We start from the raw sequence: 19,710 nt of genomic DNA on the forward strand, positions 1-19,710 counted from the left end.
CTTGAAAAAGAGAAACAAAGCTGGAGGCATCACAATTCCAGATTTCAAGTTATGTTACAAAACTGCGGTAATCAAAAAAGTATGGCAGTGGCACAAAAATCAGACACATAGATCAGTGGAACAGAGAAAGTCCTGAATTAAACACACAACTATATGGTCAATTAATCTTCGACAAAGCAGGAAAGAATATCCAATGGGAAAAAGACCGTCTCTTCAACAAATGCTAATGGGTAAACTGGACAGCAACATGCAGAAGAATGAAACAGGACCATTTTCTTACAGCATACACAAAAATAAATTCAAAATGGATTAAAGACCTAAATGTGAGACCTGAATATATAAAAATCCTAGAACAGAACACAGGCAGTAACCTCTATGACATCAGCCATAGCAACTTTTTTTTTCTAGACAGACCTCTAAAGGCAAGGGAAACAAAATAAAAATTAAACTATTGGGACTGTATCAAAATAAAAAGCTTCTGCACAGTGAAGGAAATAATCAACAAAACTGAAAGGCAACCTACAGAACGGGTGAAGGTATTTGCAAATGACATGTCTGATAAAGGGTTAATATCCAAAAAAATACAACTCAACACCCCCAAAACACATAATCCAACTATAAAATGGGCAGAAGACACTTCTCCAAAGAAGATATACAGATGGCCAAAAGATACAAGCAAACATGTTTATCTTTATTTACCAACAAAGAAATGCAAATCAAAACAAATATACAAATATAAACAAAAGGTGTTGTTGAGGATGTGCAGAAAAAGAACACTCAAGCATTGTTGGTGGGAACACAAACTGGTGCAGCCAACTGTGGGGAACAGTATGGAGGTTCCTCAGAAAGTTAAAAAAAAGATCCAGCAATTGCACTAGTAGGTATTTACCCAAAGAATACAAAAACACTAATTCAAAAGGATACATGTACCCCTATGTTTATAGCACCATTATTTACAACAGCCAAGATATGGACTGATAAATGGATAAAGAAGTGGTAGCATATACATACAATGGAGTATCATTCAACCATAATAAAGAATGAAATGTCATTTTCAAGGACATGGATAGACCCTAGAGGGTATAATGCTATGCAAAGTTAGTCAGAGAAAGACAAACACCATGTGATTTTACTCCTATGTGGAATTTAAGAAACAGAACAAACAAGCAAAGGGGGAAAAAGAGTGACAAACCAAGAAACAAATTCTTAATTATACAGAACAAACTGTATATTATTTTTACCAGAGGGAAGGGGGTCAGGGATATGTTATATATATAAGTAATTCGGATTAAGGAATGTACTTGTCCTAATGAATACTGGATGATGTACGGAACTGTTGAATCACTTTATTGTTCAACTGAAATGTAATACAACTTACTGTAACACTGTATGTTAACTAACTGGAATTTAAAAAAAAACCTTAAAAAATATAAAAACCAAAGAAAAAAAGAAAAATTCAGAAAAATACATTAAATATGTAATCAGAAAAAGTAGCACTGTCCAACAGAAATATGTGAGCCACATATATAATTTTAAACTTTCTGGTAGCCACATTAAAAAGTGAAAACAGGTAATTTTTAACATACTGCTTAACACAATATAGTTGAGTTTTTATTTCAAGACATAATCATATATAAAAATCAACGAGTTTTTACATTTTTATACTCATGATTTTTAAAAAAACAAGGATCTATGAAATATACTTAGATACTTATATAAATATATAAATATAAAATATATAATAAAATATATATAATAAAATATAAAATATATAAAAATATATATAAATATAATATATAATATATAAATATAGATACTTATAGAAATATATATAGAAATATACTTATATACATCTCAATTCAGACATTAAATTTTCATAAAAACTGACCTACATTTATTTCATACAATTTAGTTGGGAAAAAAAAATACATTCATAGACCAAAGTTGTTCTAAACATTCTTAAAAGCCTTCTAACAACTATACAGAATAGTAGTAGTTATATTTATATAAAAATTAAGAATTTAGTTTTTTCCATCCAATCTATCACTCTCAACTATATCTTTAACAACCCTATTTCCAAATAAAGTCACATTTTGAGGTGCTGGGGGAGGGAGGTTAGTGCTTCAACACAGTATTGTTTTGTGTGGTGGGGAGACAGACATACAAATCAACCCCTTATATCCTTCCCTTATAAGAGGAAATAAAGAAAAAAAAAAAGCACCTGGGAAGACAGAAAAGGAAAGGAAAAAGAGGGAGGGAGAGCAAAAGAAGAAAAAAAAATCCAATTTTTTTAGTTATACTGGCCACATTACAAGTGTTCAACAGTCCACATGTGGCTAGTGGCTACCATATTGAACAGCGTGGTTCTAAAGTGTTCCACAGCCACTTAAAACAATCATTTGCCATTTTTAACAGTGAAATTAAACTTCTGAAAAATAAGCATACAAAAATTAGGGTCCCGCTGTAACTTTCAGTACAGTAATTTCTAGGATTTAATTTTTCATTTGCATAAACTATATAAAAATATACTCATATTTCAAAATAGTACATTAGAAAACAATAGGGAATGGTTAATTCACAGACCCTTTACATGGCACTTAATGTTAAGTAAAAAGAGATCTATAAAATATTATCTCTAAGATAATCACAACTACACTAATAAAATGCATCCCGAGGGGAAAAGATTAGGTATATAGTTCCAAAATACTGTTTATTTGTGGTACAAATGTTAAGTGATTCTTTTTACTGCAACCTCTAATTTTTACCATTGTATATACACATTTTACAGAGAAACTGACTGAAAATAATTTAATTTTAAAATAAAAATGAAAGGAAAAAATTGAGGGCTAAAGACAATACAGCTAACTTAGTTTCACCATAGACCTATAAAGATATAGAGACAAATCTAAGAGAATAAATGACTAAGATTTTAGTTTCTTGGAGTTACCTGATTTTTTTCCGCCCTGGGTCGTACCTGCCTTCTCATCCTTTGGAACCAGTTTCTGCATGTCTGCCTGGCCAAATTCACACCCAGATGGTAAGCTGCAATAAGACAAACCATGAGTAAAAAGAACCCTGATAGCTCATTTCTTAAGTTCTGCTTGGTCCCTCATCTGCTTGGCTGACAGGTAAGTGAACCTAACAAAACATGTACAATGATCAAATTCCTGAGGTAGTACTCAACAAGATTTCCAACCCAACTTTAGATTTGGCTAACAAATTGTAAATACCTATCATGCTGACACAGAATAATTAGGACATAAGATCAAAGATACAGAAAATAACCCATTTGTAAGCATGTCCTTAGGCTAGTAAATGGGAAGAACAATACTGTGGAGTGAATGTTTGTGTCCCCTCAATATTCGTTTGTTGAAATCCTAATGACCAATGTGATAGTATTAGTAGGTAAGGCCTTTGGGAAATGCTTAAGTCTTGAGGGCAGAACCTTCACGAATGGGACTACTGCCTCATAAAAGATGCTCCAGAAACATTCCTAGTCCCTTCCACTATGTGAGGATACAATGCAAAGTCTGCAACCCAGAAAAGGACCCTTACCCAACCATGCTAGCAACATGGTCTCAGACTTCCAGCTTCCAGAACTATGAACAATAAATTTCTGTTTATAATGATCTACTCTGTGGTATTTTGTGATTGCAGCCCGAATGGATTAAGATAGACAAGGAACCCTCTGAACTCTTTACTAACAGCCTTCTGCTCTTGACCAAAGCAATCCTCCAGGATCACTGAACTTAGTTTCTCTATTAAGAAAGACAACAGAGATAATCAAGAGATGACCCCTCCCTTACCTGTTTGGTGTACACAGGGAGAGAAGGACAGTGCTTTCCCACACCAGGGAACAGTATAACTGGCTCAGCTTACTCAGAACACTCAGACCCAACTGAGAGCCCCACTGGTTTACGGAGATGGAACGTATTTCACTCTGCAAACAAAGTAAACAGAAGCTATCTTTGGGATGCCCTCTGTAACATTTACAGTCTGTATCTAACATCCCTTCTCAATTTCTTCTCATTGCTTTTTGTAAATCAAAAGGCAATGGTCATAGGCAACTCTTTTTAAAGAAACAGTTTTGCAGATTCAATGACAGCCTTCTAATTCTGTTAGGTTGTGCTGTGGGACTTGCTATTTCCCTCTTACTTCTTAACTTCAATTAATATTTGGATTTATCTAATTCCTTGAAGTGAACATTTCACCTTAATTTTATTTAATAAAAAGTCATAAAACTCAATTCCAAACCTTTGTTATGTAATTATTTCCTCAATAGTTTATATCCATGCTTTTCAATGGATTTGATACAAAGAATATACTCCCGCTCAACAGCATAAAACAAGGGTGCTAAAACATTACATCATTCATCTTTTTTTTAAAAGATTTTATTTATTTATTTGTCAGAGAGAGAGAGAGAGAGCGCGAGTGAGCACAGGCAGACAGAGTGGCAGAGGGAGAAGCAGGCTCCCTGCGGAGCAAGGAGCCCAATGTGGGACTTGATCCCAGGATGCTGGGATCATGACCTGAGCCGAAGGCAGCCGCTTAACCAACTGAGCCACCCAGGCGTCCCTAAATCATTCATCTTTAGAATCAATTACTTGAGAACTGAAAGTTGTAAAACCATGAGCACACACAAACCACCCCCCCTTTCTGGAACCACAGGAGGAACCTCACATGGATTACAGGCATAGGGTTTGATATTCAGGTAATCTTTACTAATCTCTCTTAATTACCACTGACTTAAACGCGCTATGGTCAAATTTCCTTCTTGCCATCCCATTATCAGGCCTACATGCATTTGTACAAAGATTAGGAAGTAATAAGGCCAGATGAGCACCCAATTGAAGCTTGTCCACTAAAAAGGTGACTATAAATCCCAGTTGGCCTATATGGCTGCTAAGAGCTATTAATGCCTGTTATTTTTTTAAAAGATTTTATTTGCTTATTTGAGAGAGGGAATGAGAGAGAACAGAGGGAGAGTGTGAGAGAGAAGCAGACTTCTCTAATGTGGGGCTCGATCCCAGGACCCTGACACCATGACTTGAGCCGAAGGCAGGTGCTTACCTGACTGAGTCACCCAGATGCCCCATTAATGCCTATTATTTACAGTAACTTAATAAAATATGAGCAATGATCAAATTCCTGAGGTAGCACTCAACAAAGTTTTCAACTCAACTTTCACTCTCAAGAAAGTCTAATTCACAAAACCAATTATATGGTCACCCAAATTCTAATGAAAAAAACAAAACAAAACAAAACAAAAAAACAAGGGAAAATAAACTAGATGGCATCTTGAAGCATAAACCTGCATTCCCCGCCCCCCCCCCAAATCTGTTCTTTTAGCAGCTAGCCCAGGTAGAACTGTTTCTAAGCACAGTAAGATGCCCAGTATGTGACCTATGTACTTTGCTGGCTTTAAACTAGCTTGTTCACCCCCCAATTCTTACCTGTCCAACTCTGCAAGTATGAACAAACATCATGATGTAGGCATGGGCAGCAGTGAGCGCATGGAGTAGAGGTGTGGCCTGAGCTGAGAGGGTAGCATCAGCAACGTTGCCAGCACAAGCCAGTTCTCGCAACAACACTGAGCCTCCAGGAGATTCAATTGGGCGGTGTAAGGGCTCCAAGGATGAAAGGATGGAGTCCAACTGAAGGAGACCCTCTTGAAGGACTTTGGGTTCATGGGACAGTGTCTGAAACAAGAATAATAATTAAAGTATTAATATACAATGAACTTCATATACACCATGTCTTTAATAGTCACAATGGAAGAAGCAGAAGACGAGTGTCACAAATTTTGAACCTGGCCATGGTATCCCACCTGGTAAATGGTAGAGCCAAAATATGAATGCAGGTATGACATACCTCAATGCCTTTACTTCTCTCAAATGAGAGGCTTTCAAATGTGGTAAGTCAATCATATTTAAAAGCTTGTGATGGCCAAACTGAAAATATACTATTATAGCAATGACCCTACACTATAAGATTAATTATAAATTTTGCTCAACAAGGAGCAATATTAGGCAAGTTTTCAAAGTATGGAAGTGAGCCAGTATTACTACTGTTTTTTTCTTCCTAAAATAAAAAGAGATGATTCTAGAATAGGAATGAGGTAGGCAACTTCCTTTTTTATGAGACAACCTAAGGATCATAGGACATGGCCCTTGTAATTGCTTTTCAAATCTGCAGAAAAATCTCACAGTAAAATACTATCACTTGCCATTCAAAGATAGGATAACTTATGTGCCTTTACTGTGGCTTTAGATAAATCTATGAATTCTCACACAGTATCTTAGAGGTAGGATAATGATGGAGCACAGCCTCTTTTCCTCTCTCCTATAAACAGCACTTAATATTGCAAAGAGTAAACCAAAATAAAACATTACGGATATGTCACAATTACGGACTTTACAAGTCCAAATGCAACTGGATTACTGATTTTTACCAGAAATTTCTTATCACTGCACAACCCAGCTAATGAAGGAGCTTCACAGATTTAATGCAATCCCTATAAAATCATCAATGGCTGGGGAGGGCAGAAATAGAAATCTCTCTCTTAAAATTTGTAGAATAATCTCAAGGGACCCCAAATAGATATAACTACCTTAAAAAGAACAAAGCTGGAGGTCTCACACTTCCTGATTTCCAAGCTTATCACAAAGATACAATAATAAAAAAAAATGTGGTACTGGCATAAAGACAGACATCAGGATCAACAGAATATAATAAAGCCCCCAAATAAACCCTCACATCTGTGGTCAAAATATTTTTGACAAGGGTGTCAAAACACAGGTGCAGCAGGGAAAGAACAACCTTTTCAACAAATGATGTTGGGAAAACTGGATATCCACATGCAAAAGAATGAAGCTGGACCTTACCTTACACCACATAAAAACAATTATTCCAAATAGATCAAAGACCTAAATATAAGAGTCAAAACTACAAAAGCATGTAGAAGAAGCCATAGGGTAAAAGCTGCAGGACCTTGGATTTGGGAGTGACTTCTTAGATTTGACACCAAAAGCACAGCAACAGCAATAAAAAAAGATAAAATGGACTTCATCAGAATTAAAACCTTTTGTTCATCAAAGGGCACTATTAACAGAGATAAAGGCAAACCAGAGAACAAGGGAAAATATTGCAAATCATTTATCTGATAAGGAATTAATATCCAGAATATAGAAAGGACCCCTATAACTCAACAACAACAAAAAACAAACCCTACTAAAAAATGGGCAAAGTACTTGTAATAGACATCTCTCCAAAGATACACAAATAGCCAGTACGCACATAAAAAGATGCTCAACATCATCAATCATTACAAGATGCAAACTGAGACCATGCGATCTCAATTCACACCTATTAGGTTGGCTACTATCAACAACAACAACAACAAAAAAAAAAAAAGAAAAGGAAAAGTAAGTGTTGGTGAGGATGCAGAGAAATTGGAACCGTTGTACACTGCTGGTTGGAATGACGTGAAATGATGGAGCTGCTATGGAAAACAGTATGGTGGTTCCCTGAAAAATTAAAAACAGCTACCATATAATCCAGCAATCCTACTTCTGAGTATACAACTAAAAGAACTGAAAGGAGTCTTGGGTATGATCATACTTTTTTATGGAATCTAAATAAGTCAAATACATAGGACCAGAGAGCAGAATGATGGTTGCCAGGAGCTGGGGGGAAATGTGGAGATGTTGGTCAAAAGGCAAACTTTCAGTATGAGTAAATTGTGGGGATATAATATATCCTTGGTGTCTATAGTTAATAATATATTGTATACTTGACATCTGCTGACCGTAGATCCTTAAGTGCTTTTATTGTACGTGTACACACACACACACACACACACACACACACACACTAGTCTTAAAGAAGTATTTTCACACCTGTGTTCATAGCAGCACTATTCAAAAATAATCAAGAGGTGGAAGCAACCCAATGGTCTATCAGTGAATGGATGGATAAACAAAATGTGGCTTATATATACAACAGCATCATAAAAAGGAAATTCTGACATATGCTACAACATGGGTGAATCTTTAAGACATTATGCTAAGCAAAATAAGCCAATCACAGAAAGACAAATACCTTATGAATTATATTTACATGAGGTACCTGGAACAGTCATATTCAGAGACAGAAAGTAGAACAATGTTTACCAGGGGCTGGGAGGGAGAGAGGAGTGTGGAGCTGTTGTTTAACGAGTACAGAATTTCAGTTTTGCAAGGTGAAAAACTTTTAGAGATCAGTTGTACAACAAAGTATATGTACTTATGACTACTGAACTATACACCTAAAAATGGTTAAAAAGGTAAACATCATGTGATGTGTATTTTACCACTACTAAAGTAAATAAAGCACTTAATTTTTTGGCAAAATTTGAGCAATAAACTATAGGTCACTTATGGTTAAAATGCATGACTATCAAGCTTGAAAAAGAAAAAAAGCTGTATGACTAAACAATACCAGATTGTGTTAAAAAGCATCCATGAGAAAGGATGACACAATAGTAATAATCCCAGTTCCAAAACTTTCTTCATCTATCATCCCCTCCAATAAACTCAATTACTGGAACTATATACCAAACCTATGAACAAATACTTTAACTTTTCAATGAGAAATAATGTGACACGCTACTTATTAGCCACAAAATTCACTTGATTCACTTGTAATACATAACCACAAATTAATTTTTAGTTGAAAGTAAAGGGAGACCAAAGTAAAAACATGTATACAGAAGTGTTACAAAATTGATTTCTAAAAAGAAATGAAGATATTTGGCCAGAAGCTCTTACCAATATGGATTTGCAGACACCTGCAACAGCCTGACAGGCCGCAGATGTGGGAAAGTCAATGGGCAGATTGGGAAGGCCCAAAATGGTAACCAAAGGCAAGAGTCCTTTCTGATTCACAAATTCCTGGCAGTGGTCATCTGTTGTATTGTTGCTCAGAATAGATTCCACAAATTTCATCTAGGTAATGAAAATTTTAAAAAATTAAGTTAGAGTCTGATATCTGGAACTAAAAGCAAGCCTGGAGTAAGGACAGGGGTTGCCTTGCAGTCATAAAACCAGTATTTTCTAGAATACCAAAACCTCAAATAAATAGAGAGAGAGATAGGATATGGACCCTAAACATCCAAAAAAACCAAAAACAAAACCACCAAAAAATACCACACAGGAATAATCACTTCTTCCCAATCTACCTTTCTGGCTACACCTAAAGTCATGTAATTTGAGAGGATAAATTATTTGCTCAGGGCCACACCCATGAATTAGTGGCAAAATCAGATCTGATCTCTTAATGTGCTTCTTACATGGTAGTGTGTTGCCTCTCCCCATAAATAAAAATGGATACTTTTTCTCAGTGTGTTCATAATGCAAATGAAAACCAAAACTCTAGAAGAGTGACTTGGACCAAAGCATTTTTTTAAGGGAAGAAAGTAAAATGTGGGCAAGAAACACACAGGCATAAGAGGAACCATCTCTGGAAGTCTTGGAAGTGCTCAGTGGGCTAGAACAATTGCTAAGTGGGCCCTTATAGGGAAACAATTCTGGGAAAATTCAAACTCTTCCCTTTTCTCCCATGAAACACATGGTAAGTTGAAAGAAATGGTCATATTACTATTTTTTTTAATATAAAGGAGAAGTTAACAGGAAAAATAGCAAGTAATGGGAAAAATTTATTTTGGACACATTCAAAGAACATAATACTGGATTGTCCTAACAAAGCCCACTCTCCTGTTTGAATTCCAATGGCAAACAGTAACAATGAACAAAAAACTGGGAGTATTTAAAAGAAGGAAGAGTGTTGTCCAATTGCTGGCAAACCAGTCTTATAGAACAAGGTTTGCACATCTTTTCCCACTGATCCACACTCTAAGGGCCCCAATGAAAATAAATGTGGAAATCACTAGACTATTTGGTAATCCCACGCATTTTCCAGAAAAACACACAACTTTACTCAGTTTACCCTACCATGAATCTTACCACATTAAGGATGTAATCCATGAGGGGAATAGGAATACGTTCCTCTGTACCAACAACCCTGTTAAGGGAGAAAAGAGTGAGTTATACAAATTCACAATACCAGTGCAAGAGAACAAAGTGAGGAAAGGGAAATAGCATGAAATTCTAGGTCCTTTCTCTAAGTCAGACTTCTAGTCTTCAGTACAGTATAGGAAAAAAAAAAAAAAGAGCTGAAATCAATTCTGAAACTAGCTTTTCTAGCCTGACTAGGTTGAGAGCACAAAAGGAAAAACCAAGTCTTCACAAACTCAGCATATGCACATATCTCAAAAGAAACTATCTTAGGCAAACTATCATGAGAGGAATTCATCAATATGAAAATACAAAAAAAAAGCCAGTTTGATTAAGACTATTGAAACATTTTCTTGAAGACAAGAGCTAGACAAAGAAACAAATACAATAAACATCTTACCATGTTCTTGCATCGGGTTTAAAGTTATAATAGAGAGCAGGAAATGGAATTTAATTTTGTTCAAAATTCCATGCTTAAGACTGACAAACCATTCAGAACAAGTTAATCAAAGATGAAGCCAACACCCAAAGCCTCCTTTCTTAGCAATTTATATTTGTATCACAACGGTCCCTGAACTATCCAAAAACTGTGATCAGGTCATTTGCTTTGGATACTTCAATGCTGCAGTTAATGCCACAGCTGCAGAAAATGCAGCACTTAGCTCAATCTTGGCTTTTGCAAGAAATAAACAGAGAGAAAATCCACAAAAATATATTAAAATGAAACAAAATCTACCTCAAGGTAAACCCTAGAAAGGGACAAAACTTGAGTCTAATAGGGAGCATTCTGGATACAGGCCCTTGAAGACATTTGGGGGGAAGGGGCAGAAATAAAAGGGAGAAGTAGGGGAAGAGAGAAAGCAAGAGAATTTGCAAGAAGTTAACAGTCCTTGTCCTTGAGCAAGACAAGATGTAAATAAAATTTGTCAGGCATGAGGACATTGGCAGCAAAATGGAGACTAGACCTAGTGGAGAGGCATCAGAAATGGTTTCAGTGATGGAATTTCCAGAGCTAGGGTTTGGCAAGGATATTGTGAACACTCAATGAAGAATTTAGGGAAGAACTCTGTACAAAGGCAGGACCTATAAGCCATGAGTGGAATGACTCCATGGCAAGACTGCAACCTTTCCTTGACTGTAAAGCTCCTTCTCAGAAGCACTGCAGCATTCCCTGCTACTCGTATCAATCATCTACCCCAGCTTCGTTGCACCTTCTGGAAAAGAACCAATAAATCCATCTCTATAGCTAAGGAGTACAGGTGTGGCTCTAGCCCAAATGAAATACTTGTCCCTTTGTAGAAACCGAAGGTAATGGCAAAGAGCCAAAATAATATCATGAAATGGGACCAAGGTACTTCCTTCATTTGCTTAGGGAAATAGAAGTTAGGGAAAATAAAAGAAAACAAATCAACACAGTGGTTCTTAATCCAAATCTAGGAACAAATTTGTTCAATAATCACTTTTTTCATTATCCTCATCTTCTGGCCTCCAGGCTCAGAACATCATACAGGAACAGTACATATGATAAACTCTCCCTAGTAGAAATCCCTTTATTAACTGGTTTTAAGAAGAATTTTAATCTTAACCTCATATGAAACTTTGACCCATTAACATTTATGAAACAGTTAAGTCTGCATTCCTACAATGAATAAAACAATTTACCTTAACTGTCAAATTAAAAACTTCCTGTCTCCCCTTTGAATAAAGCACACATATTCCCAAACTCAATTTTACATGTGTATTTATGGTACTGGAGCCCTTAATCAGAATTCTGTATAGAAAAGAAACACCTGGGTGGCTCAGTCGGTTAAGCTGCTGCCTTTGGCTCAAGTCATGATCCCAGGGTCTTCAGATCAAGTCCTGCATTGGGCTCCTTGCTTAGTGGGGAGCCTGCTTCTCTCTCTGCCTCTGCCTGCTTGTGCGTGCGCTCGCTCTCTCTCACAAATAAATAAATAAAATCTAAAAAAAAAAGGCACAGGAGAAAAATTCCAATTGTGTGTCATAGTACAGTGTACAGGACAACAGGTCTCAGGGAATTTTTAGGGGGTGGGGTGGGGTGGGGTGAATCATCTCTTTCTTCCAGCTCTTGAGGAGACACAGCTGCCTTTGGCAAAGAAGTCCTCCCAGTGAGCTACAAATAAGGAAACAACTGCTTTTCTAATTGGCTGCGTTTAAAGCCCAGACACTTGCTATTCAAGTTTCAGAGACCACATGGATTTATATATCTCATTTCTTTCAAGTTGTTCAGGATAGGCAGTTAAGTTAGGCAAAGTAAATGGAATCTACTGCAAAATAAACCATGGTGCCTTAACTAAAAGCCCTGGTTACTCATTGGCAAGTATATTCATCCCCAGCAGTATCAGTTTTACTGACATGAAAACAGTTTAGAAGGCAGAAGAAAGAGGCCAAAACACAAGTATTTAGAATTACTTGTGAATGTCTTTGGATGTAGAGCAAACTGTCATGTATTTGGGGTAGACTGTAGTGCTTAAATTTCTTTATTCCAGATTGAGCACAAAACCATGTGGTTTTGTCTCAAGATCAAATACAAACAGCATTTTCAAATGCAAGCTGCTGATTTTAGAAAAAATAAAGAGAAAAATATTGTTTTATCCTGGAAAAACCTAGAAACTCAAAAATCCATCCACAGGAGTGGATTTATTCAATGAAACACTACTCAGCAACGAAAAGAACCCAACTGAGAGATGCAACAATGAGATTCCTTTCTCATGAATCTCAAAAACACGCTGAACAACAGAAGCCAGATATAAGAAAGCCAGACACAAGAAAGTACATACATCAGGTATGCTACACATATGAGACTCCATCTATTGTGTTTATAGAATATTCTGGAATATGCAAATTTATTCAGCGATGATTAAAATAAGTAGGGGCGCCTGGCTGGCACAATAAGTTAAGTGTCTGACTCTTGGTTTTGGCTCAGGTTGTGATCTCAGGGTTGAGATCAAGCCCCATAGTTGGGCTCCACATTCAGTGGGGAATCTACTTGAGGATTCTCTCCCTCTGCCCATGCCCTGGCAATGTGCGCTCTCGCTAAAATAAATAAATCTTAAAAAAAAAAATAAGTAGCTGCCCCACTTTAGGGTAGAGAAATAGGAATCTTAAGATTTGTGCAATTTACAGAAATTAAACCTTAATAAGAAAACACAGGAAAAAATTTACTCATGTGTTTATTTAAGGCACTGGACAACAGATGAGGACATGTGAGACTGGAATTTGAGAGTCCCACTGAAGAATTTTGCATGGGGGGTGAGTTGGGGGATACAAACAAGACTTCTGGAGAGAGGGGATGGCACACACTATAAATTTTTCTAAGCCTCTTCCCATACTGGCAGAAAGAACATAGTAACTCCCACCATAACAACTACCTGGGATAAGGAGATAAAAGAACTCCCTTTAATATATTGTGGCTTTCGAGATGAAGGTTGAGTTTCGTCAGTTTCTTACTTTTCCTTCCAGCCTTAATAATCCAGAGGGACCCAATTGAGGCTTCTGAAGGTGGCAGAACTGGGAAAGTATACACGTGTCAACATTTGTGAGACTCTTAGATATGTTACGTGAATGAGGTAGTGATGAACACCCAGACCACGCAGAGTATAGGAAAACATCAATACCATGGAACAGCAATTACTAGCTACATATGACTAACACTATGGTAGACTATTAATGCTGTGCGTGCCTGTATTTTTACTATCTCTTCTCATTCATGTTTCATTAGGACCCACCTCTCTTGGCATTTAAAACTCAGGAAATCCTTCATCTAATGCTCTAGAGTCATTCCATCAAAGCACCAAATGAACATTTACTGGGCAATTATCTGCTATATACAAAGTAATCAGGATACACTGTAAAATGAGACACTGTCCCTTCCCTGGAGGAGCACACAGATTAATGGGAGAAACCATTAGAATATATGAATAATTCCAACTAAACTTTGGGAAGAACACAAAAGACTGACTTCCCATTCGGAGGTAAAAGGAAAAGCTCCTTTAAGAATGTGATGTTTAGGGGCGCCTGGGTGGCTCAGTGGGTTAAGCCTCTGCCTTCAGCTCAGGTCATGATCTCGGGGTCCTGGGATCGAGCCCCGCATCGGGCTCTCTCCTCGGCGGGGAGCCTGCTTCCTACCCTCTCTCTGCCTGCCTCTCTGACTACTTGTGATCTCTCTCTCTCTGTCAAATAAATAAATAAAATCTTTAAAAAAAAAAAAAAAAAAAAAAAAAAGAATGTGATGTTTGAACTGGCTTTGCAGGAATTTAGTAGATAGAAAAGAAGGAGATAAGATAATTGGGGTTGGGGGGGAAAATATGAATAGAACACAGTGACATATATCCCAAGAAAAGCATGGAGTGAAAAAATACAAGGGTGTGAGAAAACATCAATTTACTATGACAGCTTAAAATGTGGGCACGTTAGATCTAAGGTATCTATAACATATTCTGGTAGAGAAAAAGTTATATGCAGATGAACACACACAACCTCACTCAAAACCACCCTCCCACTCCTCAAGTTTAAGAAATCCTTCCCTTGTCTTGTAGTCAGGAAAGGAAACCATATCCCAGCAGGGTGGCTGACAATCAAGGGTGTGGCAAGTAAAGCACAGATTCTGACTCCTCTGCATATAAAATCTTGTTTTCCTTCAGGTGTCTTCCGAAAGAGAATGTTTTAATCAAAATTAGAAGATGCTGCTAGAATGAAGGTAGAGTTGCCATCTCAGACAAGGGTAAGACACATCGCCCAACAAACTTAGTAGTTAATGCATCTCCTCCAGAAAACAAAACAAAACAAACCCCCAAAAAACCAAAACCCAAACAAACCTCATACCAACAGGCTCTTCACTTCCTAGAGCTCCAAGAAGGCACACCAGTTTTGTTGTCCAGGACTTTCCTCCTCCTGTGTATTCTGCCATAATTTTCTCTTAAGTTCCAAACTGTCCTTCAAGACCAGCCCAAACCCATTCATATCCACACCTAAAACATTTCCTGTTTTTCTCAGAACTAGTTATCTATAAACCAGGAGAGCACTTATTAAATGGATAAATGCATGACAGCTCAGAGGTATCACACCCTCTTCTGGCATGAATATGATTAAGAGTTACAGCTAGGGGGGCACCTGGGTGGCTCAGTGGGTTAAAGCCTCTGCCTTCAGCTTGGGTTGTTGATCCCAGGGTATTGGGATCAAGTCCTGCATAGGGCTCTCTGCTCAGTGGGGAGCCTGCTTCCTTTCCTCTCTCTCTGCCTGCCTCTCTGCCTACTTGTGATCTCTGTCAAATAAATTAAAAAAAAAAGTTACAGCTACAAGTTACATTTCATCCCTTGCACGTGACAATATAAGCTCAAAGAGCCTGGTAGACTACGCACCACCAGCCAGCAAGCAGTCTTTAAGCCCATCCCCATCTCACCATCCAGGTAGTCAATTTTTATGTAAAACAAAACTTAAATAAATAGAAATAAGAAGGAAAATCTACCGTGCCTGGTTATAATAATATCGTATATTCCAAAGACTTATGATTTATCTAGAATAAACAGATAGTAATCAAACAAAAGCAAAGACAAACCAACAACAAATCTCTGTAATTTTTAAGGACTTAGGAGACAGGCTTCAATTCAAAAGTGCAATGTTTCATTATGTGCTCACTTATGCAAACAATCAAGCAATGATGCAAATACCAAATCAACAATGGGGAAAAAGTCCTCTGAGAAAAACCCATAAACTGGATATAGTGGATTCAATTCCATGAACAAATTTTAAAGAAAGATACCTTGCTAAGGCAACCAATACAATTAATTATGAAAGCATAAATGATGCACAATGGTCAAAGAAAGAAAAAACTAGACTCTTAGGGCTTAAAGAACCTTATAATGAACCAACTCCCTCATGTTACGGATGAAAGTGACATGCCTAAGATCACAAGGCTAGGGAACCTGTCTTGTGAATACTTACTGCTGATTAGGCTCTGTTTCATTCTGTTGGGTAGAATTAAAGCTCTGCATGGCCTGTACTTCTTCCTCCTCCTCATCTTCACTAGAAGCCTCTTCTGCAGCATGATTAGACCTTGGAGGAGGAGCAGTTGCAGTGCCATCAGCCTTCTGGATTGATGGCTTCTGACAGATGTATTTAGGGTCTCTTCCAAGATTACAGATTTCTTCAAGTAACTGAAAGACATAGGAAATAGGATTATTTATTAGTAAATAAGAAATGGGGGACAACTAACACTTTTGGAGCATTTTCTATGTGTTATACACAGAAGTGCCAAAACATTCTATATACATGTATATATGTATGTATGTATATCACTTATGGAATATAGTTATCAATCCTATTTTACAAACAAGGGAACTGAAGTTCTGAAGTTCAGTAACTTGTTAACATAGATGTTAAGTGACCGAATGACTAATCTGACTCCATGTCCTAATTCACAAGAACTAGGAACTCATACACTATACAGGCAACTGGCAGGGATACTAAATGTGAAAAAAATATCAAGAAACAAAGATTAGAAAAAGTAACATGCTTTTACAAATAGAAGTTAAATCCTGGCAACTTGTTAATATCCTATAGATGAAAGCAATACTTAAGTGACTTTTGGGGGAGGGTCCGGGACAAAGGACCAAACCAAGGACATGGAGAAAATAAGGCAGACATAATCCTCTTCTAGGCCTAGCCCAAGAATCCAAATGACCTCCAATAGGCCAAGTTTTTTTCTTAAAAGCCCCCTTAACTGCTCTCTCGTGCCCATGGTCAGTCTTAATTACTTCCTACCTTGATGATCGCCGTTGTTGCATCTGTTTTGAGGGTGGGCTGATGTCTCATGAGCTCATCAACAGCACTCCCCAGGTTAGATGCAGTATCCCCTTAAAGCAAAAAACGAACTGTTAGAAAGACTGAAAAAATAGAATTTGAGCTATCTTCTTTGTCAATGAGGAGGAAAGAAGAAACTGAGCTGGTGCTTGTGATTTTCTAATGCCATGTTTTCTCAAATGAATTCACACCAACTTCTGAAAGTAAATCATTGGGGAGGAAGAAGAAAACGCCATCAGTCTACTGAGTCTACGTTCTACCCTTGCAATCTCTACTACCAAGGTCTGAACTAGCAAAGAGAGAAAAGAAAGAAGCATAAAACCATTAATCCTCGGCTGCCCCAATACAGAATGACAATGGCAGCTCGAAAGACAAAGTACACTTATGAAAACTGGATTCTTTCTAGAGCCCTACCTTCTCACTATTCCTCAATAATATGGTCTCGAATACACTGGGAAGGAAATCTATTCATTTGTAACTATTCTGGGGACTTGGATTAGAATAGAAGACTACTAAGATCAACACCTCAGGACTTTGTATCTCCTGTTGCTAGACTAGACAGTGGATCTGGAAATATACTGCCCCTAATACCCGTCTCTCACTAGCACCATGACAGTAGATCTGACAATGAAGTTTGATAGTCTGAGGAACACCACCTCTTATTTGCACATCCGAAGGTCACTGGAAGGAAGTCCTCAGCCTCTCTCAAGCTCTGGCCACTAAGGCATCAAAGTGGCACAGAATGATGACAGGTGGAAATTTCCCAAGGAGACCCTTTCCCCCTTGTGCCAGACCCCAAGCCCTAGGTGACCTTGCCCCCAAGATCTCCACTGGATAATTCCTGCTCCTCTGGGTAATCCCACTGAGGTAGCAGTGCAGTGTAGGTCCTGCCTCCTGGTAGTCCACCTGGGAATCCAGGGCTGCCCCTCCTGCCCTAACCCAAGAAGAGGGGGGCAGCCTCTGTGAGTCACTCCACAGTTCAGCTTCTGACCCGCCCAAATGCTACAGCCAACTGGAACATGAGGGCATGGTCTGGAAGTATCACCTGAAGATCTGGAGCCACTTAGGCCACCTGGGAATGTGATCTGGACCATTTGGTGGCCTAGGAAGGGAAAGGTTTTCCCAACACTTGTACAAATTTGGATTAAAACTTTGAACTTCTGAACACACACACACACACACACACACACACACACACACACACTGAACTGCTAAGAAACATGAAAATATGAGCAGAAGGTAAGGGTGAAATATTCTTTTCTACCTGCAATACAACGTATACAGTGATATAGTAATAACTATACTGATAATTCCCATTAAGCTTAGCACACCTAGCCAGAGAAATGTGAGGTCAAAAAAGGGTTTTCTTCTCAAACTGGTGGCTTGATAATCACCTAAAATCTTAGCACAACAGCAAACCAATTATTGTAAGATAAATCCTGGCGACTTACCAAGAGGATCAGAACTCCTCCTCCTTCGCATGGCTGGGAGGTAATCTGGAGACAAAAGAACTTTGAAAAGACGTTCAAAAGGCTGACACTGCACAAATGACTGAAGACCTCGGGCATTCAAGCAGAGTGCACTGAATACATTTGGAAGGGAGCCAAGGACTTCACGGGTAGCAGGAACCTAGAGAGAAGATCAAGTGAATTTCAAGACCTCTAAGAGCATTCAGGTATAGATGCCACAAACCTCTGACCAGCCTATTGCACAGAGAAATAATAGGGGAGGGGTATATTGTGGGAAGGTCCATATCATGGGGAAGGATATGCAAAGAGCATTCTTTACAGAGAAACAGTAAAGGACTCACATCTTTGATAAGCAGTGCATGAAGCATGACATCTGTTAATCCATTGTCCTGGAGTGAGGAGAGAAGTGATGGTTCTTGAAATACAAACACAGTCACCACTTCAGTAGCTAAAAAAGATGAGAAATAGGAAAAACTCAGATATTCTTCACAGGTATTAACAACAAAACTCCAAAGGCTTAAAAAAACATACCCAATGTACAACAATTTAAATACTTGTACTTACTCTGAAATGAAAGCTCCTAATACTGCTCCATCAGAAGATCACTATTAAGAATTAGGTGACAAACCTTCAAGATTTTTATGGGCAATGTATAGTTATAATGATAATTAATAATACCATACTGAACACTGAAAAACATGCTGAGAAATTTCAGGTGCTTTCCTCACATAAAAAAAAGGTAACTATGTGAGATGATTTGTTAATTAGCTTGATTATAGAAATCATTTCACTACATATACTAGATCATGTTCTACATCTTAAACATATATAATTCAAGAAATATATATAAATGAAAAAAATATTAAGATTTTAGGAGCATATTTTTACACCACTGAGGTTACACTGCTATATAACCTGTTTCTTTTAAATTATAATATACACCATATATTCTCCTTTTTCTTTCCCTGTCACTACACTACACTTCATTCAAATGAATGGCTGCATACCACTCCACTAAATACATGAACCACTGTGGATATAAACCAGACCGCGATTATGAGAACTAATGAATCTAAAAATACAACCTTTGTTTAAAATGTAGGGAAAATATCTAAGATGGGGGGGGGTAGTTTCCTGGACTGAAGTAAACAACTGATGGAATGGACAAAATGTCTTCTCAAAAGCCTTTTAGCAATTTTAAAATACCATTAGAAATGTTAAGAGTTCTTAGGTATGTAATCTGCCCAACTTTTGACAATATTGTATTTAACATGGGCTGTATAGATGGTTATCAGTGCTCAAGAGAAAATTAATGCATTCATTAAAGGTAACCAAAAGTGAAGCTAGAAATAATAGAAAAAAATAGCATT

At 37.6% G+C, this 19,710-nt stretch overlaps 1 protein-coding gene across 1 annotated transcript in view; it reads right to left on the reverse strand.

Annotated features, from left to right (window-relative positions):
• The window catches only part of HUWE1 (HECT, UBA and WWE domain containing E3 ubiquitin protein ligase 1), a 176,260-nt gene that overhangs the window by 67,752 nt on the left and 88,798 nt on the right, over positions 1-19,710 (reverse strand). The window contains exons 21-29 of the mRNA XM_080795415.1: positions 18,682-18,788; positions 18,323-18,500; positions 16,833-16,924; positions 16,014-16,225; positions 10,002-10,059; positions 8,808-8,984; positions 5,454-5,699; positions 3,807-3,940; positions 2,948-3,042 (exon numbers count right to left, since the gene is read on the reverse strand). Of these exons, the coding sequence (XP_080651541.1) occupies positions 2,948-3,042; positions 3,807-3,940; positions 5,454-5,699; positions 8,808-8,984; positions 10,002-10,059; positions 16,014-16,225; positions 16,833-16,924; positions 18,323-18,500; positions 18,682-18,788 (1,299 nt within the window). The remainder of the gene's footprint in view (positions 1-2,947; positions 3,043-3,806; positions 3,941-5,453; positions 5,700-8,807; positions 8,985-10,001; positions 10,060-16,013; positions 16,226-16,832; positions 16,925-18,322; positions 18,501-18,681; positions 18,789-19,710) is intronic.

This window comes from Martes martes, assembly GCF_963455335.1.
Source record: "Martes martes genome assembly, chromosome: X".
Classification (NCBI taxonomy): domain Eukaryota; kingdom Metazoa; phylum Chordata; class Mammalia; order Carnivora; family Mustelidae; genus Martes; species Martes martes.